Source organism: Dreissena polymorpha, chromosome 10 (assembly GCF_020536995.1).
Source record: "Dreissena polymorpha isolate Duluth1 chromosome 10, UMN_Dpol_1.0, whole genome shotgun sequence".
In the NCBI taxonomy this organism is placed as follows: Eukaryota; Metazoa; Mollusca; class Bivalvia; order Myida; family Dreissenidae; genus Dreissena; species Dreissena polymorpha.
In genome coordinates, this window is record NC_068364.1 from 31,642,781 (window position 1) to 31,662,904 (window position 20,124).

At 34.4% G+C, this 20,124-nt stretch overlaps 2 protein-coding genes and 1 long non-coding RNA gene across 3 annotated transcripts; all 3 read left to right on the plus strand.

Annotated features, from left to right (window-relative positions):
• The first annotated feature begins 228 nt into the window (after positions 1-228).
• LOC127847820 (uncharacterized) lies at positions 229-1,027 on the plus strand. The gene is made up of 3 exons (XR_008034184.1): positions 229-273; positions 760-868; positions 986-1,027. It is a non-coding gene; the product is annotated as an uncharacterized LOC127847820 (long non-coding RNA).
• A 760-nt stretch (positions 1,028-1,787) lies between these two features.
• LOC127849013 (adhesion G protein-coupled receptor B1-like) lies at positions 1,788-7,222 on the plus strand. The gene is made up of 9 exons (XM_052381737.1): positions 1,788-1,899; positions 2,739-2,839; positions 3,790-3,892; positions 4,359-4,496; positions 5,252-5,337; positions 5,752-5,878; positions 6,220-6,261; positions 6,634-6,702; positions 7,211-7,222. Exons 1-9 carry the CDS (start codon positions 1,882-1,884, stop codon positions 7,220-7,222), a joined length of 696 nt encoding a protein of 231 aa, XP_052237697.1. The 5' UTR covers positions 1,788-1,881.
• A 9,825-nt stretch (positions 7,223-17,047) lies between these two features.
• Positions 17,048-18,228, plus strand: LOC127848586 (tumor necrosis factor-inducible gene 6 protein-like). Its single transcript, XM_052381133.1, has 3 exons — positions 17,048-17,159; positions 17,267-17,402; positions 17,664-18,228. The coding sequence occupies exons 1-3, from the start codon at positions 17,120-17,122 to the stop codon at positions 17,830-17,832; spliced, it is 345 nt and encodes a 114-aa protein (XP_052237093.1). The 5' UTR covers positions 17,048-17,119; the 3' UTR covers positions 17,833-18,228.
• Positions 18,229-20,124: the final 1,896 nt, after the last annotated feature.

Here is a 20,124-nt window from a genome sequence, read left to right on the forward strand (position 1 = left end):
CTTATAACGGAACGATAATTTCGTTGATTTAGTTAGCATTATGAAAAAAAAAGTGTGTTTTTATTTCAAAGATGTGAAAAAGCAAATGCCCTCATCATCTTTTAAACGTACATGATACATGAAGAGTATTTGTCTACCTTGTTATCATTATCATTTTCTGAATCAATTTACAAGTAACTGTTTTAATACTATGTGTTTAGGTGATGTTGTTTTAACAATGGTAATCTACAAGGATATGACTGCCATTATGTCTTCAAGATCTTCAAGCAACCGGTAATGGTCATTGTTAAAACGGTTTCATAGGAGGCCAGTGCAGGTTTACAGTGCTGTTAACGTTTTTCAACGTTTATAATTAATAATAAGACATACGTTTAACGTAATTATGTTCGTCAGACTAGTCCCAGCATAGCAGTGTATCGCTCGGCTACGTTAACTTGACCTTTGTGCATACAAATGTGAGAGTGCCATTATGATGAATATAACTGATTTTGTGCTGGCATTGGTTTAAATAGAGACAAGCGATTTTCTCATGAACTTGGTGTGTGTATTAATTTTGAAAAACACCTGTTCGAACGAACTCAAATAAGAAAAATTATACATATTAAGCTTGCATGATAACCTAGTAATGTTGTTAATGGTGACGCGCTAAACATACTGATTAGTATTCTTAACTCTATGTATATTGAATTATTGGAAGAAACTGTGTAATTATATAATAAATACTATTTTATCAGACATACAATTACCATAATGTTGCAGCTCATCGCATAATGAAGTAATAGTTAACGGCCCCATCCTCTCGTGTTCCATTTCCGATAACTCTACCAAATTGGCCACACCGATTCAGCTGACCTTTGAACATGGACAGGTAATCATAACATCATATCAAAATCATAATCCTCTCTCTCAAGTAAAGATTTATGTACATGTCGTTTAGTTTCTTAAAATAGTTTTTAAATTGTGCTTGTGTGCATTTTTATTACAGACAAACTACACCAATGCTACATGCAACTTCTGGATGTTTAGGTAAGTTGCTTATTCGTCGAGTCTGGCTTCGCGTTGCAGCAAATATGCACTTGACTCATCAAAGGTTTATAATGGTAAACTCATTTTGTTTTGTGAAAAAACGTTCCTTCCCAAGCAGTAAGTTAAAATATACACAAGGAATCTCATTGTGATTTGAATATAAGCATAAGGGTGTGTCATGAACCGGTCAATTTATAAATAAAGAAGCATAAATGTACATGCTGTTTTTGTTTAATTTTTCGTTTTAACAACGTTTTTGGGCACAACAAAAACCTATACAAATGCATACAATTGCAAGTGAGACGTGGTATTTTTGTTGGAAACTGATCCCTATTGACGCCCTCACCGTAGATTAGCTGATTTAAAAAAAACTTATCTTTTTATACATATAATGCATGAACGATTTTTCTATCATTATGAGCAAATTATATCTTTCCCAAAAGTCATCTTTAAATGATAACCTTGCCATAACAAATGATGAATCCGGTATGGTCTTTTGGTCAAAATAACACATGCCACCCGTGTAGATTATATTCAAAATTAGTCATTCGAGTATACAGGTTTTTGTTAGTGTGAATGTTTCAACGGAATGAAACATATAGTATATATTAACATTTACTGTTTATGTTTGCAGTTTGCATAACTGTATGATTTTTTATCATTAACGATGGACTCTTATTTCCAACTGTAAATTGAATAGGTATTAGTTATAATTCAATCCAGTTGGAATAAGTAGTTTGTGTACATATTAGGCCTGTGCCGGGCTATTGGGACAGTGACGGATGCATACGTAAAACTTCAGATGAAAAGATTACCGTTTCTGAATGTGACAACCTCACAAACTTCGCTGTTCTAATGAGTCCTTTTGTTAAGGTAAGAATAAACATAATATAAATAGATTAAGTCTCGTTACTGAAAATGTTATTTAGTCTAATTGGCATGGCATTCTTTTATGTGATTTGATACTAGCGAACGTTAAAGGTATAACATTCTTAATAACCATGTATAGTTTTAAAGGTGCAAACAGCTTTTTAACTCTAAATATCGAGTAAAAAGGACCGGACATTTGCTGGCATTTTGAAACACCATGGCTTAATCATTATTCACTGAGACATATTCAAACGTACATCAATTTGTTGCATGATGAAAGATGTCTGTTTAGAAGGTTAATATTTCACTCTATTCATCACAGAAGAGAACACATGGTTTTATGAATGTGCATGAAATTTTTAAAAAGCACAAACTCAACATATTACCAACTATTCTCGTACAAATGTATTTCATTGGTTCTTATGCTTGCATTCGCACTACAATGATTAAGTTGTCAAAATTAATACAAATACAAAGGCACTTTGCTCAATCTGGAGTACATATAGTGTTCTTATATTGTTTTAGTATTATATGTGTTAAGGTAATGTTCAACATCGCGTTTATAAGTTATGAAATTATATTACTTTTATTGTACGCATTGACTGCGCAAAGAGAGTTATGAATATGAAATATAATATTCAAAAAATATTAATCACAGGGATGTTAACATATATTTGTGGTAAAAAACGGTATAATTGTTTAATAAGTAAGATACATTCAGTATGATATAAGGCTTTATAAAGCTATTCCATTATTATTTTTAACATATATATTGTAAGCGCTTTGTTTTTCAAACACTTAATTTATAAACTCAAAGATTAATTAACCGATTTTGTTTGTAGGCAGTTGATGCCAGAGCGATACGCATTGTTTCGATTGTTGGACTTTCAGTATCTTCATTTTGCCTACTTCTGACGATTATTGTTTTTGCGAAGCTTTGGAGGTTTGTTTGAGTAGAGTCCCTCGAGGGATGACCTTTAGACGTGTATAAGTATTCATGCGCTACAAGTAAAATCAGCGTAGGACTTGTGTGCGCTGTTTATGTTATTTATGTATAGTACGTCATTCGTTATACGTTTTTCCTATTTGTCTGCTATGTAACACTACTACTTGGTACAGAAAAACAGAAAAGTTCCATTGATATTGAGCCAAGCTAATGCTGACATATTCCTGATTCAAAACTGAGGCGTTGCGTCCTACCTGATATATATCGTTAACATACCTCAAGGTTTATATTGACCTGATCTAAAGGTATATTATAATGGTTGTATTAGGTTCGTCGGTGTTTGTACCTACCAAGGTTCAAAGGATCGACATATAACACGGAATAAGCGATACAATTTTCATTTCCATTAACAATTTATCAGGTTCCATTAAACAAACAAGTTCATACCAAAATGTAATACATATTAGACTCTTAAAGCAAAAAGAACAGAAAATAGTGAATTTTCAAAATATCAAATTTAAGTTTTCATGACGTAATTGTTGACACGTCAAACGTCATACAAAATAAATATTTCCGCAAGAATGCGTAAAGCAATTAAATTGTATTTTTTAATTGGGGTGTAGAGGTATGATTTACAGAATAATACGTTACTGTCCGATCGTATTGTCATATATTAGACAAATCATTAAAAAACGGCTCGGCAAGCTTCGCCGTTTTTTTAATTCTTATACGATCCGTTGCAAAAAAGGGAATATTTTACGTGTTAGATAAATACTTCTGGCATGTCACAATGGATTGTGCTCATTTTTAACCCAATAATGTAACAATTAAGTTTTTAAAATATAATATTAAAACAGTCTCGCATATATTATCTGTTTCTTTCTTCGACATTATACATATGGTACTTGTGCATTATTTGTAATTCAAGTACAATTAACCTGATTTAGATACGTTCGGAGTGACAGATCCATTTTGTTGCTAAATCTCAGCATTGCACTTATAATCTCGTACGGGATCTTCATTGGAGGAATCGACCGAACGGAAAATAAGGTTGGTGATGGACATGAAAACTGTCCCAAGCGATTATTAACAGTCTAAATTTCCACCAACTTTAGATCACGTACAGAAACAACGTGCACGTGCAATTTTGTGTAAACATGTTTATACCGTTAAACCTGTGAACTCAGTGTAAGCTAAGTATATACTTTTGCAGACGTTTTGAAATGTAAGTGTAGTGTGTTGAAGAGTCAAATGCCGTTGGCTTAATGTCAGTTCGTGATTTAAATTACTTTGTTATGATTTGAAATCGTGTTATCAAAATTAAAAAATAAACATAATGCTAGTCGTATATCCTTGCATAATTCCTATCAGTATATCATTTGCTAATCCACATTTTAGCATTTTATTGATAGTTTTGAGGGTGTTACATGTAATAATTTGTTTTAGTTATCTGTATAATTTGTTGAAGCCTTAATCACAATTTCATTTAGTTTTGAAATAAATCAACGTTTTACAGATTGTCTGTACGGTAGTTGCGGCTGCGTTGCACTACATCTATAGCGCCGTCTTTTGCCTCATGCTTGCAGAAAGCATTGGTATTCTGAGTGACGTTATTCTAGTTTTTGCACAAAATTCACCAATCCGCCTGCTGTTAGTGTTTGCATGGGGTAAACCACATTGTATTATCTGTTTACTGTAAAAAAACATGTATATTTAGTACTTAATACATTTACTTTATATATGAAGTTATCTTTAGGAATTATTTTTGAATCGTTATTTATTAAAAAGCATAGAATCTTAACGTCTTCGTTTACATTTGTGTAGGTGTTCCTGTTATCATAGTTGGAAGTACACTTGCAATCACAAAAACAAATGGATATGGCGACGATCATTAGTATGTGCATTGTGCTCAAATGTTAAACAATATTTTTCTTATCTCTTAAACGTGTAAATAATATTATCTACTGACACAGCAATTATCTGCTAAAAAGTATTATAATAAAGCCATAATCGAGTCTAGAAATAACCGAAGATGTTACAAGCTTTAAGAATAGTAATCTTAAGTGTCCTGCTATGTAATGCAACAATGTTTTAAGACCCACATAAACAATTCAGTTTCTTCCAGCTGCTGGCTGTCTCTATCTCGTGGACTCAGATGGGCATTTGTTGGTCCAGCCTTATTGATAATACTGGTAATCGCTTACTGATACTATACTGATAATATACAAACCATCGGTAGTTTTGTAACTTAATATAATTGAATAAAGCTCGCAAAAAAATCTGGAAAATGGAATTAACGGGAACGAATATAACATTAAAGATGTAGTATATCTTCAAGCTTTATGTGTTGTCGCACATGAATTGAGGAAAGCAAACTAGTTTGTAATCTTTGTTTTGTTTCTATTTCAGTTCAACGGCATTGTTTTGATTATATTATTTAAGAAAATGTTTGCTCTAAAAGCCATGGTAGACAAGCCAATGGTAGACAAGATCAAGTAAGATAATTATACATTTACTGATAATATTTAAGTGTACCAAGTATATAAAAGCCCGAATCCGTAAATAAATTACACTTTGCAGAGATTGTACTATCTGAACAAGAATCCTACCAAAATTATTGAATTACCATCAACAAAGAAATACGTAAATTACGTACAATTTAGTGCTTGAACACATAAAATATTCCAAACATATGATATCATGCGACGTACAGTACGTTTGTACTAATCGTGCAATAACGTGTTCAACCAATTGTATCTGTTACCTTCAATATACTATTTGGTGAATTAAACTTCATATTAAGTCATTAAAAATGTATCAATGAGTATAATTTCTATGAAAACCTGTTGATTTTATACGGAAATAAAACAGTTCAAGTACACAATAAAGTAATAGCTTACTGTATGTAGGACAACTCTTTGGTCTCTGTGCGTTCTCGTGCCTCTGATGGGCGTCTCCTGGATTCTCGGCATCTTCTACGTCAACGAGTCGGCCTCATTCATGCAGTATGTGTTCGCAGTCTGCAACGGGCTGCAGGTTGGTACGCATAGCTCATCATAGCACTAAGTATTATAAACTATAAATACCTATCTGCAAGCTCAACGATCGCAATTAGCGTGGCCATTTGCATTTTATCGCATACGGATATTGTCAAGATGATTTTCGTTCCTGTCACATTCGATTCGTTTCATATACAGTTGTAACTTATTCTCAAAATAAATGCAAACAATAACATTTAAGCTATGAACTTCTAAACAATCTTGATGATTTTATTTAATATTTTGTTTTAACTAGGCATGGTAAATAATTCATGAGCATGACGAAACATAATCTTTTGAAATGTATGTTGTTTTTCACGTTAAAAAGTTGTTTTGCAGGGCGTTTATATCTTCGTATGCAACTGCGTGTTAAATGAAAAGGTAAACGTCTTATGATTTCTAAAATTAAATCCCCGATGTATATATACCATTTCTTAGAGTATTCCTACTTGTTTTGCATATGTTGATTGATTTTGTCTAGGAAACGAACTGTTGAGATTGAAATTGTATTTTTAATAATGGTGTCATACGGTATTACATTGTATGTTCTATATGCATTTCTTTTAAAATCTAAAAGAAGCTATTTACAGTTTATTCAACAAAGTTAATTCTACTGAATTGCTAACAGGAACACTTCACAATAACATTATGTTGCGATATCTATGATAGTTACTCTGTATTTGCGATAGGAACATTCGACATGAAGAATAAATGAAAATGTTTGTGTTATTTACTATATTTTGCGTTATTTAGGTTAAAGATGGCTTCAAGAGGGAGAAAGTAAGACGCTTAAACAAATCGCTGATGAGTGCGTTATCACTGGTAATTTGCATTATGAAAAACTCAGACTCGATGTTTAAGGCACCGGGGCACATGCTTATAACAACACTATATTTTTGCTCTCAAATTTGCTTACATTTAAACACTGTAAGTTTTTTATATTGCTTTCAACAGGCAACCATCAACTATCAACTATTATAAACAGTTACTTCATATCATTAATTGCGCTTAAAACGATGTTATATGTCCACATTTTATATGTTTACACATTACTTTACTTAAGTAATATTTTTAAGGAGTTATTCTTAAGTTTAGTCATTAATAAATAGTGGTGTATATACATGATAGCAAAGCTAGGTTTACAATAAAAATTACGATAACACATAAGAAGATAAACAACATCATCCATTGTTATAGGGACAGTCAATCGCGATTGCTAAAACAGAAAAGATGTAAAATATCGTATTTTTTACAAGTATTATTTGATATTAATTTAAATGTCACGATATAACATTACTTGAAAAACGATGTTATGTGTTTATATTTTCAGTATATTCGGTAATAAATTTAACCGGGTGCATTGTACCAGGTAACTGCCAGTTAACTATAAATAACGCATGTCATCATCGTCACATGGTAAACCAAAGAATACAAATTGTGCATGCGTAGTGAAATGTTTAGATTATATATATATAATGATCAATCTACGTGCGTTATTTATAGTGTGTATATCGTTCTTTCACCTTTTTTCGCTAAGTACTTTCGATTTCACATCGCGAAATTGTATTACCGAATATAATGAAAATATGAGCTTATTTTCAAGTAATGTACTATACCAGTCGTGATATTTTAATCAAACTACACTAATAATTGTAAATAATACGGTATTTTAGAACTTTTATTTTTTCGTCAATCGCGGTTGACGGTCCCTTTTTTAATTTATTCGATAAGTACTAAAGATATCGCATATTATCAAAAGTGTTTAGGCTGTTAAGAATTACGTTTAAACGTTATTTATTAATGAGTTCTTAAGCTGAAGGAATTTAGGTCTAAGCTGTCTGATTTTGTTTTTGTATTTGAACGATCCATTTAATAGTAATTAGCTTTAATTAGTTCAATAATCAGATATATACTATAATTACCTATTAGTTTGATTTATGAATGATAATTCGTTATTGTGTTGTACTCATTTACAATTTTACAATCCAAAATACAAAGATACAAGTCAAAGCCCAACACGCATTTCAAATGTAAGAGATCATACACGAACTAACTATTACTCATCTGTAACACAAGTGTTTACAACCGTATAAATGAACACACAATGACAATGCGCAATATTATCAGAGATTCATTTCAATTCATGTGTTTCAGCATCTGCATAACATGTCGAAAGAATCGACCAATGAACGACGTTTGCGATAAAAAATACCACTGAATCCGGTCCATCCATGTGTTAAGTACATCCATTTCGGCTCAAACCTTCAAAAGGAACGTATTACCAAACTAGGGATGTCTGGCAATCAACGGAAAAGAATGACAAGCAACGTGTACATTTGATTAATTCACATGACTGATCGTGACGATAACACAAATGATATTAAGGGAGTGTAATAGAAGTGGCCCATGCTATGTTTTATTCAGATATTCATTATTCAAGTATTACTGAGTATGTGAAGGTATTCGAAGATTGTATTACCATTCTAGAGAAAAAAAGATCTGATATATTCCGACCTAAAAACCGAATAATATGTAGGTAAAATAATTCAAAATTGATAATTGATTGTTTATAATATTGTAATCAAATAGTAATGCATAATCAGAAATCAGTACTTTTATAACTAGTTATAAACTCATGTTCTCTGTATGTGTGTGCTTCATTGTTTCGATTTGTAAAAATAATGTATCGTTTGATTTGATATCGAAACAAATTATAATGGAATACGTTGTATGAACTGGCTGACAATTTGAAACAAAAATATTTAAGTAAAATGAATAACAGCTCTGTATGAGATATGTATACAGTTTTTAAATATCGTTGGAATAAGAGGAAATTTTATACTTGCTTCCTAGATATATGCGCTTGTTTTTGTAAGATAAAGAGTCTCTGCACACCAATTGAGAATAAAAAATGGCAGATATATGTATATAAATCAATCAATCAAGCAATCGAAGTTGATTGGCAATGCGGCAGTCTGCCTTTGCATATATACAAAAGAAATATGGCCTTGGAATCATTCAATAGCACAACTTAAAGATGAGCAAATATGACAATCATGAAAAATATGTGTAAATTCCAAACACAATTATGTTTGTCATCATGCAATCATTCAACAGCCAGAATATTCAAAATCTCACCTCTAGGTTTAAACGCTTTAACCAAAACAATTGCAATGTTTTTGAGCTTAAAAACATTCGCACAATACATCATGTTTTACTTATGGTCGGCCATGATTTTCGGATATTACATTTTACACGAAAAAATTATGGACAACATAATAAAACGTGATCTAAGAATTCACAGGCATTCTGGTAACATAGTTTACACGTGCGTTCGGGACAATGTGAACTAAATAGGCTCATTTGGACTTTTGACTTTTCATTAAATAAACAATCCAGGTATTTTCCATATTCGAAGCTTATTTAGAATTTAAAGTAGAGTTCCTTGTTGAACTAAGAAGCTCTCGTATAGCTCCACTATTGAAAAAAATGGATATAAATTCTTTGGTTTACCATGTAACACGTGTAATTAGCTGTATAAAGCATATAACCCTAGCCAAGATAATCTAACATTAACTTAAAAGCGTGACACCATCGATTTATTTTCATACAATTGAAATTGGTTAAAACATTCATCTCTTCCATAAAAACTTGGAATGATAAAGACATTTGGTTATTTACAACTTTCATCCAATAACACAAAGCTTTTATTGAGCATAAAACGGCTAGAGGAAATTTACCCAATTAACCGCGAACAGCTCAGTTCGAAGTAGATTGTTTTACACAAAGAATAGTTTTGCAAAATTGGTTATGCAATTTATCCATATCAGAGTTTTCATAAATTCAGAGCCATATCAGACTTAAGAACCATACACTATTAATGCTGTTACTTATGAATCAAATAGAGCTTGTACTGTTTTAACAACTTATTGCACACGGCAAAAATGAATACAAGATGATGATATGCTCTTAGTGCCTGTTCATTTAATATTATAACAGTAACATACATATTTTCTGCGTATATAAATTTTTTACAAAGATAAACACTACTGTTGACAATTTAAATGCACTCGTTATTTATTTCGAAGACGAATACCATTGTATATTTAAATGCCGCTGTTACACTGAGTTGATAAAAAATTATTAATCGTATATTTTATACTAACCCATCTGTATATACATTCCACAAGTTACTAGTTTCATGTGACTAATCAGTAATTGCTTAGGTATGTACATATATCAAATAATCGTGATGAGACATGCAATCCTTTATAATACTGTGTAATACAATTAATTACAGATTAGATAGAACATAAATGGTCTTGCAATCTATTGTGTTTAATTGTATTAATATGTTCTTATAATTATTTTATGTTATATACTGTTATGTTGCTAGACAAATTCACGTTACATAATATAATGTTAATATGTATTTATGCAAACTATGTATACGTCTGAATAAAATATCTGTCCGTCTGTCTGTGTGTGTAAGTGTGTCTGTCTATGCGTGTGTGTGTCTGTATGTGTGTCTGTGTGTCTGTGTGTCTGTATGTGTATGTGTGTCTGTCTGTCTGTCTGTATGCATTTCTGTCTGTCTGTCTGTATGTATGTAAGTCTGTCTGTCTGTCTGTCTGTCTGTCTGTCTGTCTGTCTGTCTGTCTGTCTGTCTGTATGTCTGTCTGTCTGTGTCAGTCTGTCTGTCTGTATGGCTGTCGGTCTGTATGGCTGTCTGTCTGGTTGTATCTGCCTGTGTGTGTCTGCCTTTCTCTCAATATATATGTATGTCTGTAGGTATTTATGTCTGTATGTCTTTATGTCTGTTTGTGTAAATATTGCATGTTAATGCCGCATTGGTAAACCTATTTGTTGCAGGTTGCTAATCGTCATATACCTTTTAAATGCCTAAATTTTGACTTTTGGCAATACCTTTAACTAAAAACGTGCAATGTTTTAATTATATCCAGCTTAATGTTAATGCCTAAAAGATCATGTTGTTAAAATTTTCAAAAGAGCTACACAATTATAGCATTAGATGTTTAATGACGAACGCATTTATATCTAATATACTGTCAACACATAACAGCAGAGATTGAGACACTCTTTTCTAATATATTACATGTATATTGCTTAATAAAGTATGTATACTCGAATGGTATGTCTTGTTAATGTGATCGTGACTATTTGTCGTGAATATTAATCATCCTGTCAGGATATGTTGTATACTTAAAAATCTATATTACAATTTGTTATGAACCTGACAATTTTGTATTGATAAAGACCGCTTTTAGGCCATATTTATAAAGGTATTGAACGAAGGTTTACATAAGACCGCAAAAACTGGAAATTAGCTTTCTGATAGTTATAAGCCAAGTTCGGAGTAAGGAAATCATACGACGGTTTATATACATATCATAATCTTGCAACGATAGCGAGAAAGACACCAAGATTTGGTTCTAGGCCCAGGAAACGGACTCGAGAGTGTTTATATAAGCCCTACTCGATGGTCCCAATTCAAAATGCCGAACCTACATTTTTTGGCATTTCGCGATTTTGATACTGTGCAAAGCGGGAAATCAATGTGCATATACCCCCAAAATAACGAATTAGTTAACCAATCGCAACAGCTCAAAAAAGTCATGTGATGTAATGACGAACCGCAATTGGTTGAAGTCAAAATGACGAAGTTGCAAAAAAATGTAGCTTCGGCATTGTGAGCGCTAATTAATTTATTAAATTATCAACATATCCATGTATTTTAAGGTAAATTGACGAAAGGTTAACTTTTGCTTATAGAATAATTCAATGATGTACATTTTTATAGCACTGATGAACGCACACAGAAATCGAAATAATATAAAATGTTGAGGCCGTAACTTAGTAACTTATGGCCACAACTAATAGTTTGTTCCTACAACTTTTTAAGTTGAGGTCTCAACAAAGTAAGTTGTTTTTTCAACTTAATAAATTCTGGCCGCAAGTTACTAAGTTAAGACCACAACTTAATAAGTTGTGGGAACAGCTTACTAAGTTTGGACCACAACATAGTTTAACCAATCAGATGGGCCGTTTAATCTTTACCGTTGTATCACAGTTAGTACCCTTATACTCGTACTATTGTGTGTTCGGGTTCGAGCACCGGTTTGAGCACTATCCCTGTAAGCTATGGATCCCGGGATTGAGCCCCTGTCTGAGCACTTGCCTTGTTAGCGACTTGGTTCAGGGTTCCATCCCCGGTCTGAGCACTAGCAGCGTGAGCGTCGGATCCCGGTTTTGAGTCCCGAAGCACTCGCTTCATAAGAGAGTGGTCCATTGGTTTTGGATTCGAACCCGGAACCCTTCTTGCAAAGGGCGATTGCTCTGACCGGGGCTCGATCCAGGGAACCATCGCTTTCGAGGCGAGTGCTAGATGCCTAAGTTTTCGACGGTCCCTGGGTTCGAATCGCGGTATGAACACTAGTCCTTAAAGCTAAGTAGGAGTTTTCGATGGTCCCGGGGTTCGAATCACGGTACGAGCACTAGTCCTGAAAGCTTTGGGTCTCTAGATCGATCCTCGGTTTAAGGACTTAGCCTATAAGCGACGGCTTGAATTCCTATGTGAAAATTTGCAAAATCAGGGACAGGTCCCAGGTTCGAGCCCAAGTCTGAGCACTAGCCCTGAAAGCTATGGATCCCGGTTTCAAGCCTGTGTCTTACCACTTGCCCAGTAAGGGAAGGATCCTGGTTGCGAACATCAGTCTGAGCACCGAAAGCTACGGGTTCACACAGGGACTCCAACCAAACATCCGTCGCTAACACACTATACTGAGCACTCGCCTTCTAAGCGACCGGTTGCCGAAATGAGCACTAGCTCCGTAAGCAACATTTCCTGGTTTCGAGTCCCGGAATGAGAGCTCGCCCCGCAAGCGATGGGTGTTCGGGTTCGGTCTGAGCACTAGGCTGTAAGCTATAAACCCTCATTTTTCGGGTTCGGCGCTAAGACTAGGACTTGGGTTAGGGTCTGTTCGCTTAAAGGGTAAGTACTTAAACCGGGATTTGAGCCCGGGGCCCAAAGCATACAGGGTGAGTGCTCAGGCAGGGCCTCCAAACCGGGACCCGTTACGTAAGGTGCGAATGCTCAGACTGGGGTCCCAGTCGCTTACAGGGAAAGTCCTTAGACTGGGGCTAAAACCCAAAGACCCATCGTTTAAAAAGGGAGCTATCAGGCCTAGTTTTCACACCAGGGTTTGAACCCTGAACACAGTCGCTAACTTGGCGATTGCTCAGATAGGGGCTCATATTTGGAATCCATGGCTTACCTTGCAAGTGCTCAGACAGGGCTCGAACCGGGGATCTATAGCTAACAGGGATAGTGCTCAGACCGGCGCTCGAACCCGAGCACCTAGAAGTATAAGGTGTACTAATTGTGATAAAACGGTAAAGACGAAACGGCCGGTCTGATTGGTTAAACGTAAAGTAGTGGTCTCAACTTAGTTAGTTGGTCGCACAAGTTATTTAGTTGAGGCAACAACGAATAAGTTGTGGGAACAAGTTATGAAGTTTTCGCCACAAGTTTCTAAGCTGAGGCCTCAACTTAATAAGTTGTTCCCACAAGTTATTAAGTTGAAGGAATAACTTAATAAGTTAAATGAACAAATTACTAAGTTGAGGCCACAACTTAATAAGTTTTGGGAACAAGTAATGAAGTTGTGGCCACAACTTATTCGTTGTTGTCTCAACTAAATAACTAGTAAGCTGAGGTAACAACATAATAGGTTGTGGGGATAACGTACTTAGTTGTTTCCACAAGTTATTATAAAAGATGTTTCCACAAGTTATTAAGTTGAAGCCACAATTTATGAAGTTGTTCCCTCAACTTTATAAGTTGTTCCCACAAGTAACTATGTTGAGGCCACAATATAAATAAAGAATTGCGGTTGTCACCTCTGTGCCACCGTGTAAAACAGAAAAGCACGCATTGCTTTGCTATATCTAATCGAAAACAGTGGCAAAATTTATTCTATTGAAACAAAATCTATACAATTAGCTGTTTAATTTGCCGAAACATCATATAAATGCAAGTCTAAATGACGAAGATACATTTTACAGCAGATTTATTAACTTAACGTCAAATTAATTTCATACGAACATGCTCCATCATGAGACACTTTTAAAAATGTTAAAATTGATATTTATTTGATTTTGTGCAAGAAATGTTTAACAAAAATACGTCTCCTGAAAACTTGTGTTTTTGTCAGTTCGGCATTTTGAATTGGGACCATCGCTATGCTTTTGATGCAATCGAGCTTGCATAGATAGGTTTAAACTAACATATATGTATGCTGAAGTCTTTTACACATTATCTTTTTCACATTATATCTGATCCGTTACCATATCCAGGTGCACTATTTAAGTTCGATTGAAATTGTATGCGCATGCATGTCAAAGCATAGACCAACAAATGTTAACCTTAATTGCATTTGCATTGTTTAAGGTTGGAACTTAGCCGAAAATATCATTTGGGAAATGCGCTTTTCAACCTAACGGTATTTATCATCCCTCATTTCAGCCATGCGCTATCATAGCCGCTAAGCCGTAAAAACTTAAATTAATTATTATAAATGTAAAGATGGTAGTGCTCGCCATTAATTAAATAAGTCTAAGAATATTTATTTAGTTACATCAGTTATTACTGTACGCATCCTTGCCCTGCCCGCTGCGTATGATCCGGGCAGCATACTTGAACCAACAGTAACGAATCACGCATTGACAGTCTTTATCGATCAAATCGTGTGAAAATAGAACCGCCATGCACGTTTGCATTATATTTTGTAAATGGGAAGATATATTCTTGCCGTATATAATATTCAAACAGTTGCAAGCATATTGATATTTCCAAATAAGCACACACTTTATGGTGCTAGTTTGATGTTAGCTATTGTTTGCACACTATTTGATGATAACACGACTTTTCGCACGACACATACGGTGTTTAATTGTGTTGATATTAATTTCACTATATGGCGTTGTTGTTTTCAATCTCGCGTTATGCTTGTGTTAAACAAAATCACTATGTGTGCTAATGACTATAACTTCGAAATTAGGAATATGGGGGCCGTTTCATCAAAGATTGTACGACAATCTTAATTTACGACCTAATTTTGGAGACTGAAAATACAAAAGCTGTTCATCAATATGCATTCAAAATATAAATCATATGTGAGAAAACAATGAAATGAATAGATATACGGAAAAATAATAGTATTATTATTTGGTGTTTAGTTGAAATGCGTCTTCGAAATACGTGTCGTATTTCAATTTTGTCGTACGATCGTTGATGAAACGGACCCCTGTGTTACGCAATCTCGCATATAGCAGAACAAAGATGCGATATCGCAATATTCATTGGCAATCGTGTTTTCACATGAGAAACACAATTTCGGCTGTAAAAGTGATCTCTCGGCGTATTATGTTAATATGTAAACTCAAGAAAAAATGCACAATACGGTTTGATTCCAAGCGGAAATAAAAGTTCAGGTGAAAAAAGATCACGTTTATAACTAATATGATGAGAAGAATTTCAAATTATGGACAGAACATATATTGGACCGCAAACCAGATTTCTGGCAGATTTAAAACATACTGATTTCTTTGAGATTTTGAGAGATGTTAAATAACTATGTAAAACCTGAAAGTGTGATCATTATAAAAGAACAACTACATACTATGACATTTCATTTCTAAACATCGGCTTAAATATACGACAACACGTATTTAATACAAACTTATTAATATGGGTTTACATAAAAGTAAAAAAAAGACACATTACATTTCGCTTTCATATCTAACAGAAAATAATCATTATATATAGGATCTGACACGAGTTGTCATAATTATCATACCATATTTTATTAAACGAGTTCTGAAATTTTGTTAGAAAGCGAGCCTTTGGCGAGCTTACTAACAAATTTCCTGGACGAGTTTAATAAAATATGGTATGATATGAAAACGAGTGTCAGATCTTTTTATCACATGCTTTTAAATGAGCAAATTAAATAAATATTTACGTAAACATAATGGTAAATTCCGAATGTTGATTACATTTCGTGACGTCATTTGGCGTTGCTTTGTCATTTCAGCAAAATAACAAAATATAATTGGTCAATAAACGTAAACTAAGCCAATGAGAACGCTTAAAAATGTTGTATTACACATGTGTAATAAAAACAAATATGTAATGGATGTATTACATGGGATACAGGGTAAAGCGTGTGATAAATATATATATGTAATAAAGTTAAAAATGAATAAAATAATATGAATAACATATAATTAAGAGCAAAATTGAATTGACATTATTTATTAAGTATTGACAATAGCTAATAACTGTTATGGCGATATTTCTATAATTGCCTTTATGAAAGCATATTGTTTATTGATGTCCTCTTCGTTTTCCTTACCTACAATTTTGAATGATGTGTGAAAATTATTAAGGGCTATGTTAAATATATTGCGCCTTATGTTTGAGTATAATGATCACGTGTCTAACGCAACGTTCAAAATAATTGGAATAACTTTCTGAGCCCTTTCTACAGAGGCGAATAGAATGTTGCCGGTGTGCAATATATTCAGGTTGAAGGGATACCTCCGCAGTTGACAAAAACGATAAGCATGGTCGATAATGTGCACCTGCGGCTAATGGTGCATGGCTTCTCAACAAACATTCTGACGTTCACAATTTATTGGTTTCTGTTAAGGTGGCCGTAGAACAAATACATTTGTTAATTTAATGTATTCAAAACGAAAACAGCTTTATTTTCGGTTGATCAACATAGTTCTCAATATTGTGTTGGTGGCATTGGTGATCAATATCCAAGATAATTAAAACTTTTTTCTCTTTTTTTCTCTTTTTGCAAATATATAAAAGTGAAACTTGGCAAGCACAATTACTGTGATTTAAATTTTTAACATGTTGGTTTCGAATATTATATAAAAATGTGTTTAAAAGCGGTGTTAGTTATCATTTGCTGCTTTTTCCAACAAAATAAAGTTCGATCAGACGTTTCGAATAGTTATTTCTTTCGCGTGAAAGGCGTGACAGTCAGCGAACGGGAAAATGTGTTTTTCCAATCCCAACAACAATGCGCGCTACGATGCATAGCGGGGTGTAAGAATTGTTACGTCATCAGTTATGATGTCGTCACAAGCGTATGTAGACATTTCGACCTGCTGAACACAACATTTGGTCGTCACGAAAACACCTATGAAAGATTTGGTTTGGATTCGCAATGAATCAATGAGAGGTAAAATAGTTTTTCACTTGTATTATTACTAAGACGGAATAGTTTTTATTATTGTTCCTTTCTAATTTCCTTTTTTTTTAAACAATATAATTGTTTGATAATTATAGTCTTCCCAGTTCGACGTACCGGCGACGACGGGATCTCGTTTGAAGAAGCGCCGGCGGTGTGCTCGAACCTGGGTGGTTACTTGGCAAACATTAGCGACTTACAGGCGGCACACAGACAAGGTCTCCATCTTTGCAGGTAGTTTTGACGTCATTTCCGGTGTTGTAGTTGTACCTATCCTAAATGTGTATGATAAAAAACTTTTTGATATTAAATTGCGGATCCTGTTCGTGTTTTGATCGAATACAATGTCAACGCATAATGATACCCCCACCCCCCAACAACAACAAAAAACAACAACAACAACAACAACAAAGCAAAAACCCAAACTATATGGTGTAGCAGGCATGATGGTCGTCAAGCACCTTAAGTTTATACATGTGTTTTTTTGTAATTCAGATGTGGCATACTACGTAACAACTCATCCCGCTACAGCGCCCTTTACAACGGAACGAACTGCTCCGACTTCGCATCCGGCGGGCTTCAGCCGCCGACAATCGTGCCGTGCAAGTTGCCCCCGACTTATACCTACATGTCACCGGCACCGCTTGCGTTCTGCGTTTTGTAAAAAGACTTGCGTACTGAGTTTTGCAAAGAGATGGCATGCTGCGTTTTGTAAAGAGACTTGCGTTCTTCGTTTGGTAAAAAGACTTAAGTACTGCGTTTTGTAAAAAGACTTGCGTACTGAGTTTTGCAAAGAGACTTGCATGCTACGTTTTGTAAAAGGACGATATTCGTCCAATTAGGAGAACGTTTTTACTAAAGGGACATCCTTTGTTTAATTAATTCACGTATTTTCTAAATGTACTATCTTTGGCTAATGAAGTGAACGTCTTTTCCAAAAGAACGATCTCTGTCAAATTAAGTGATCGTTTTTTGTTAAGGGAGACCCTTTGTCTTATTAAATAAAACGTGTATTCTAAAGGGACAATCTTTGTCCAATTAAATGAATGTATTTTCTAAATGGTCAAACTTTGTCTGATTGGTTCAGAGTGTTTTCTAAAGGGAAAATATGTGCCTATTTATTTGTGGTCTCCAATATGCCCAGATATTGGCAGACGATTTAGCATATAATTTTAATCTTATATTTCGCGTTATTTCGTGAAAGTTTACATTACGCCGTGGTAGCGCATTCGCTTACGGTCCCAGAGAACACGGGTTCGAATCCGGCAACTTAATCTGTTTTTGTTTAACTAATTTATGCCTAGTTGACTCTCCCATCCTTCTAAATTGAATAAATTTATTTCCGAAATCCGGGATGTCTAGTATATTTATTTCTATATTTAGAATAGTTCTTACAGAAATTCTTTTAAGCAGACAGCGCAGTCTCATCATATTATAACCAATAAAGATTTCTAAGCGATCTTTAGTAACAGACAGTTCATATATATATATATATATATATATATATATATATATATATATATATATATATATATATATATATATATATATATATATATATATATATATATATATATATATATATTTATTTATTTATTTATATATATATATATTTATTTATTTATTTATATGAATCCTGCAGACCCAGACACGATAATCAGGGTGCAGAATCAACGGGATTTTCAGGGATTTACACACGGGCTGGACAGAGTGTAAACACACCGTGAAGAACTATATTTTTGCAAACATTTTAGTGAGCAAGCTGGTGTACATACCGAATATATAACATAGCTTATGCATCTTTGTTAGTTCTTAATGTTTTCCGATTCATTGACCAGTATTCCATACGGTACTGTTCAGCCAGGTTGACAGAACATAGTAAAAGACGTCTTCTGACTATATTGGCATTGCCCGTTCAGCAGGCCTGGATTAATTTATTGCACTAATTAACAAGGAAATGTTTATGCGCTGTCTTATTTCTGTATATACTAGTACTTGTATACTTGGGAGAATACATGTTGGAATTAAAAAGTGTACTTGTTGAAAACACACGTAATCTGTATTTCGGGCAGAAATGGAATGGCAACTTACTTTCGCATCAAGTGGCATCACTGTATTGACGGCCTCGCGTCTCTCGAACGTCGCCTTTAGTCACACTGCGTTTATGCACCTCACAACAGCCTGGGTCCGTCTGAAGCGCGCACCATAGTGCTTCAATATTAAATATAAAGCTTGAATGGAGATTTGGCATCTATCTTTTTACATAATTACGCTTGGAATAACTCTTCTCACACTACTACATGATTGAACAAGCCAAAATATAATAACTCATAAATAACGCGACTTACGCTACCAAATGATTGAAAAAGGTTAAACAAACCGACCTCAAAGTCCATAACAAAGCTTTGGACAACTGGTTGATCACGCCCCAGACCATGATTGTGGCGAAATATTGTGACATAGTTTGCATTTCTTCGTCTTGACATCATGATCAAGAGTAGGGGCATCTGCCTCAATGAATCCTAGTGTCGCAATAAGGCATGTAATGACTGCAGTTCACAAAACGGCTTGCGGACGACGTGGAAAGTGCCATTGAACTGCCGAAGTCTTGTCAGCTGTTTGGTGGTGGGGAACTCAATAGTCCTTTGTTAGAGTAAATATGTACATATGTCAGATTGCAAGTATGTATAGTAATGCTTCTGATGGACACGTTTGAAGGTTGACGTTTGAAGGTTGACGTCTGTGGCGCTGAAAACATGTATAGTCTCTTCTACTATTCGTGACCTTCCGGTCGTTATGCGTACACCATCTTCAATACGCCACGATGAAGACGATTTCTGTAATCTTGTTTTGTATGATTCAGATTATTTACATATGCATTTATATATGAAACCTGCAGACCGGGACATGATAATCAGGGTGCTGAATCAACGGGATTATCAAGGATTTACACACG

Coding starts and splice junctions, on each gene's coding strand:
- LOC127849013 (XM_052381737.1), top strand. Junction 2,840..3,789: donor GTTTTTGCGAAGCTTTGGAG/GTTTGTTTGAGT, acceptor AACCTGATTTAG/ATACGTTCGGAGTGACAGAT. Junction 6,262..6,633: donor ACTGCGTGTTAAATGAAAAG/GTAAACGTCTTA, acceptor TGCGTTATTTAG/GTTAAAGATGGCTTCAAGAG.
- LOC127848586 (XM_052381133.1), top strand. CDS start 17,120: ATGAAAGATTTGGTTTGGATTCGCAATGAATCAATGAGAG. Junction 17,160..17,266: donor TCGCAATGAATCAATGAGAG/GTAAAATAGTTT, acceptor TGATAATTATAG/TCTTCCCAGTTCGACGTACC. Junction 17,403..17,663: donor CAAGGTCTCCATCTTTGCAG/GTAGTTTTGACG, acceptor TTTGTAATTCAG/ATGTGGCATACTACGTAACA.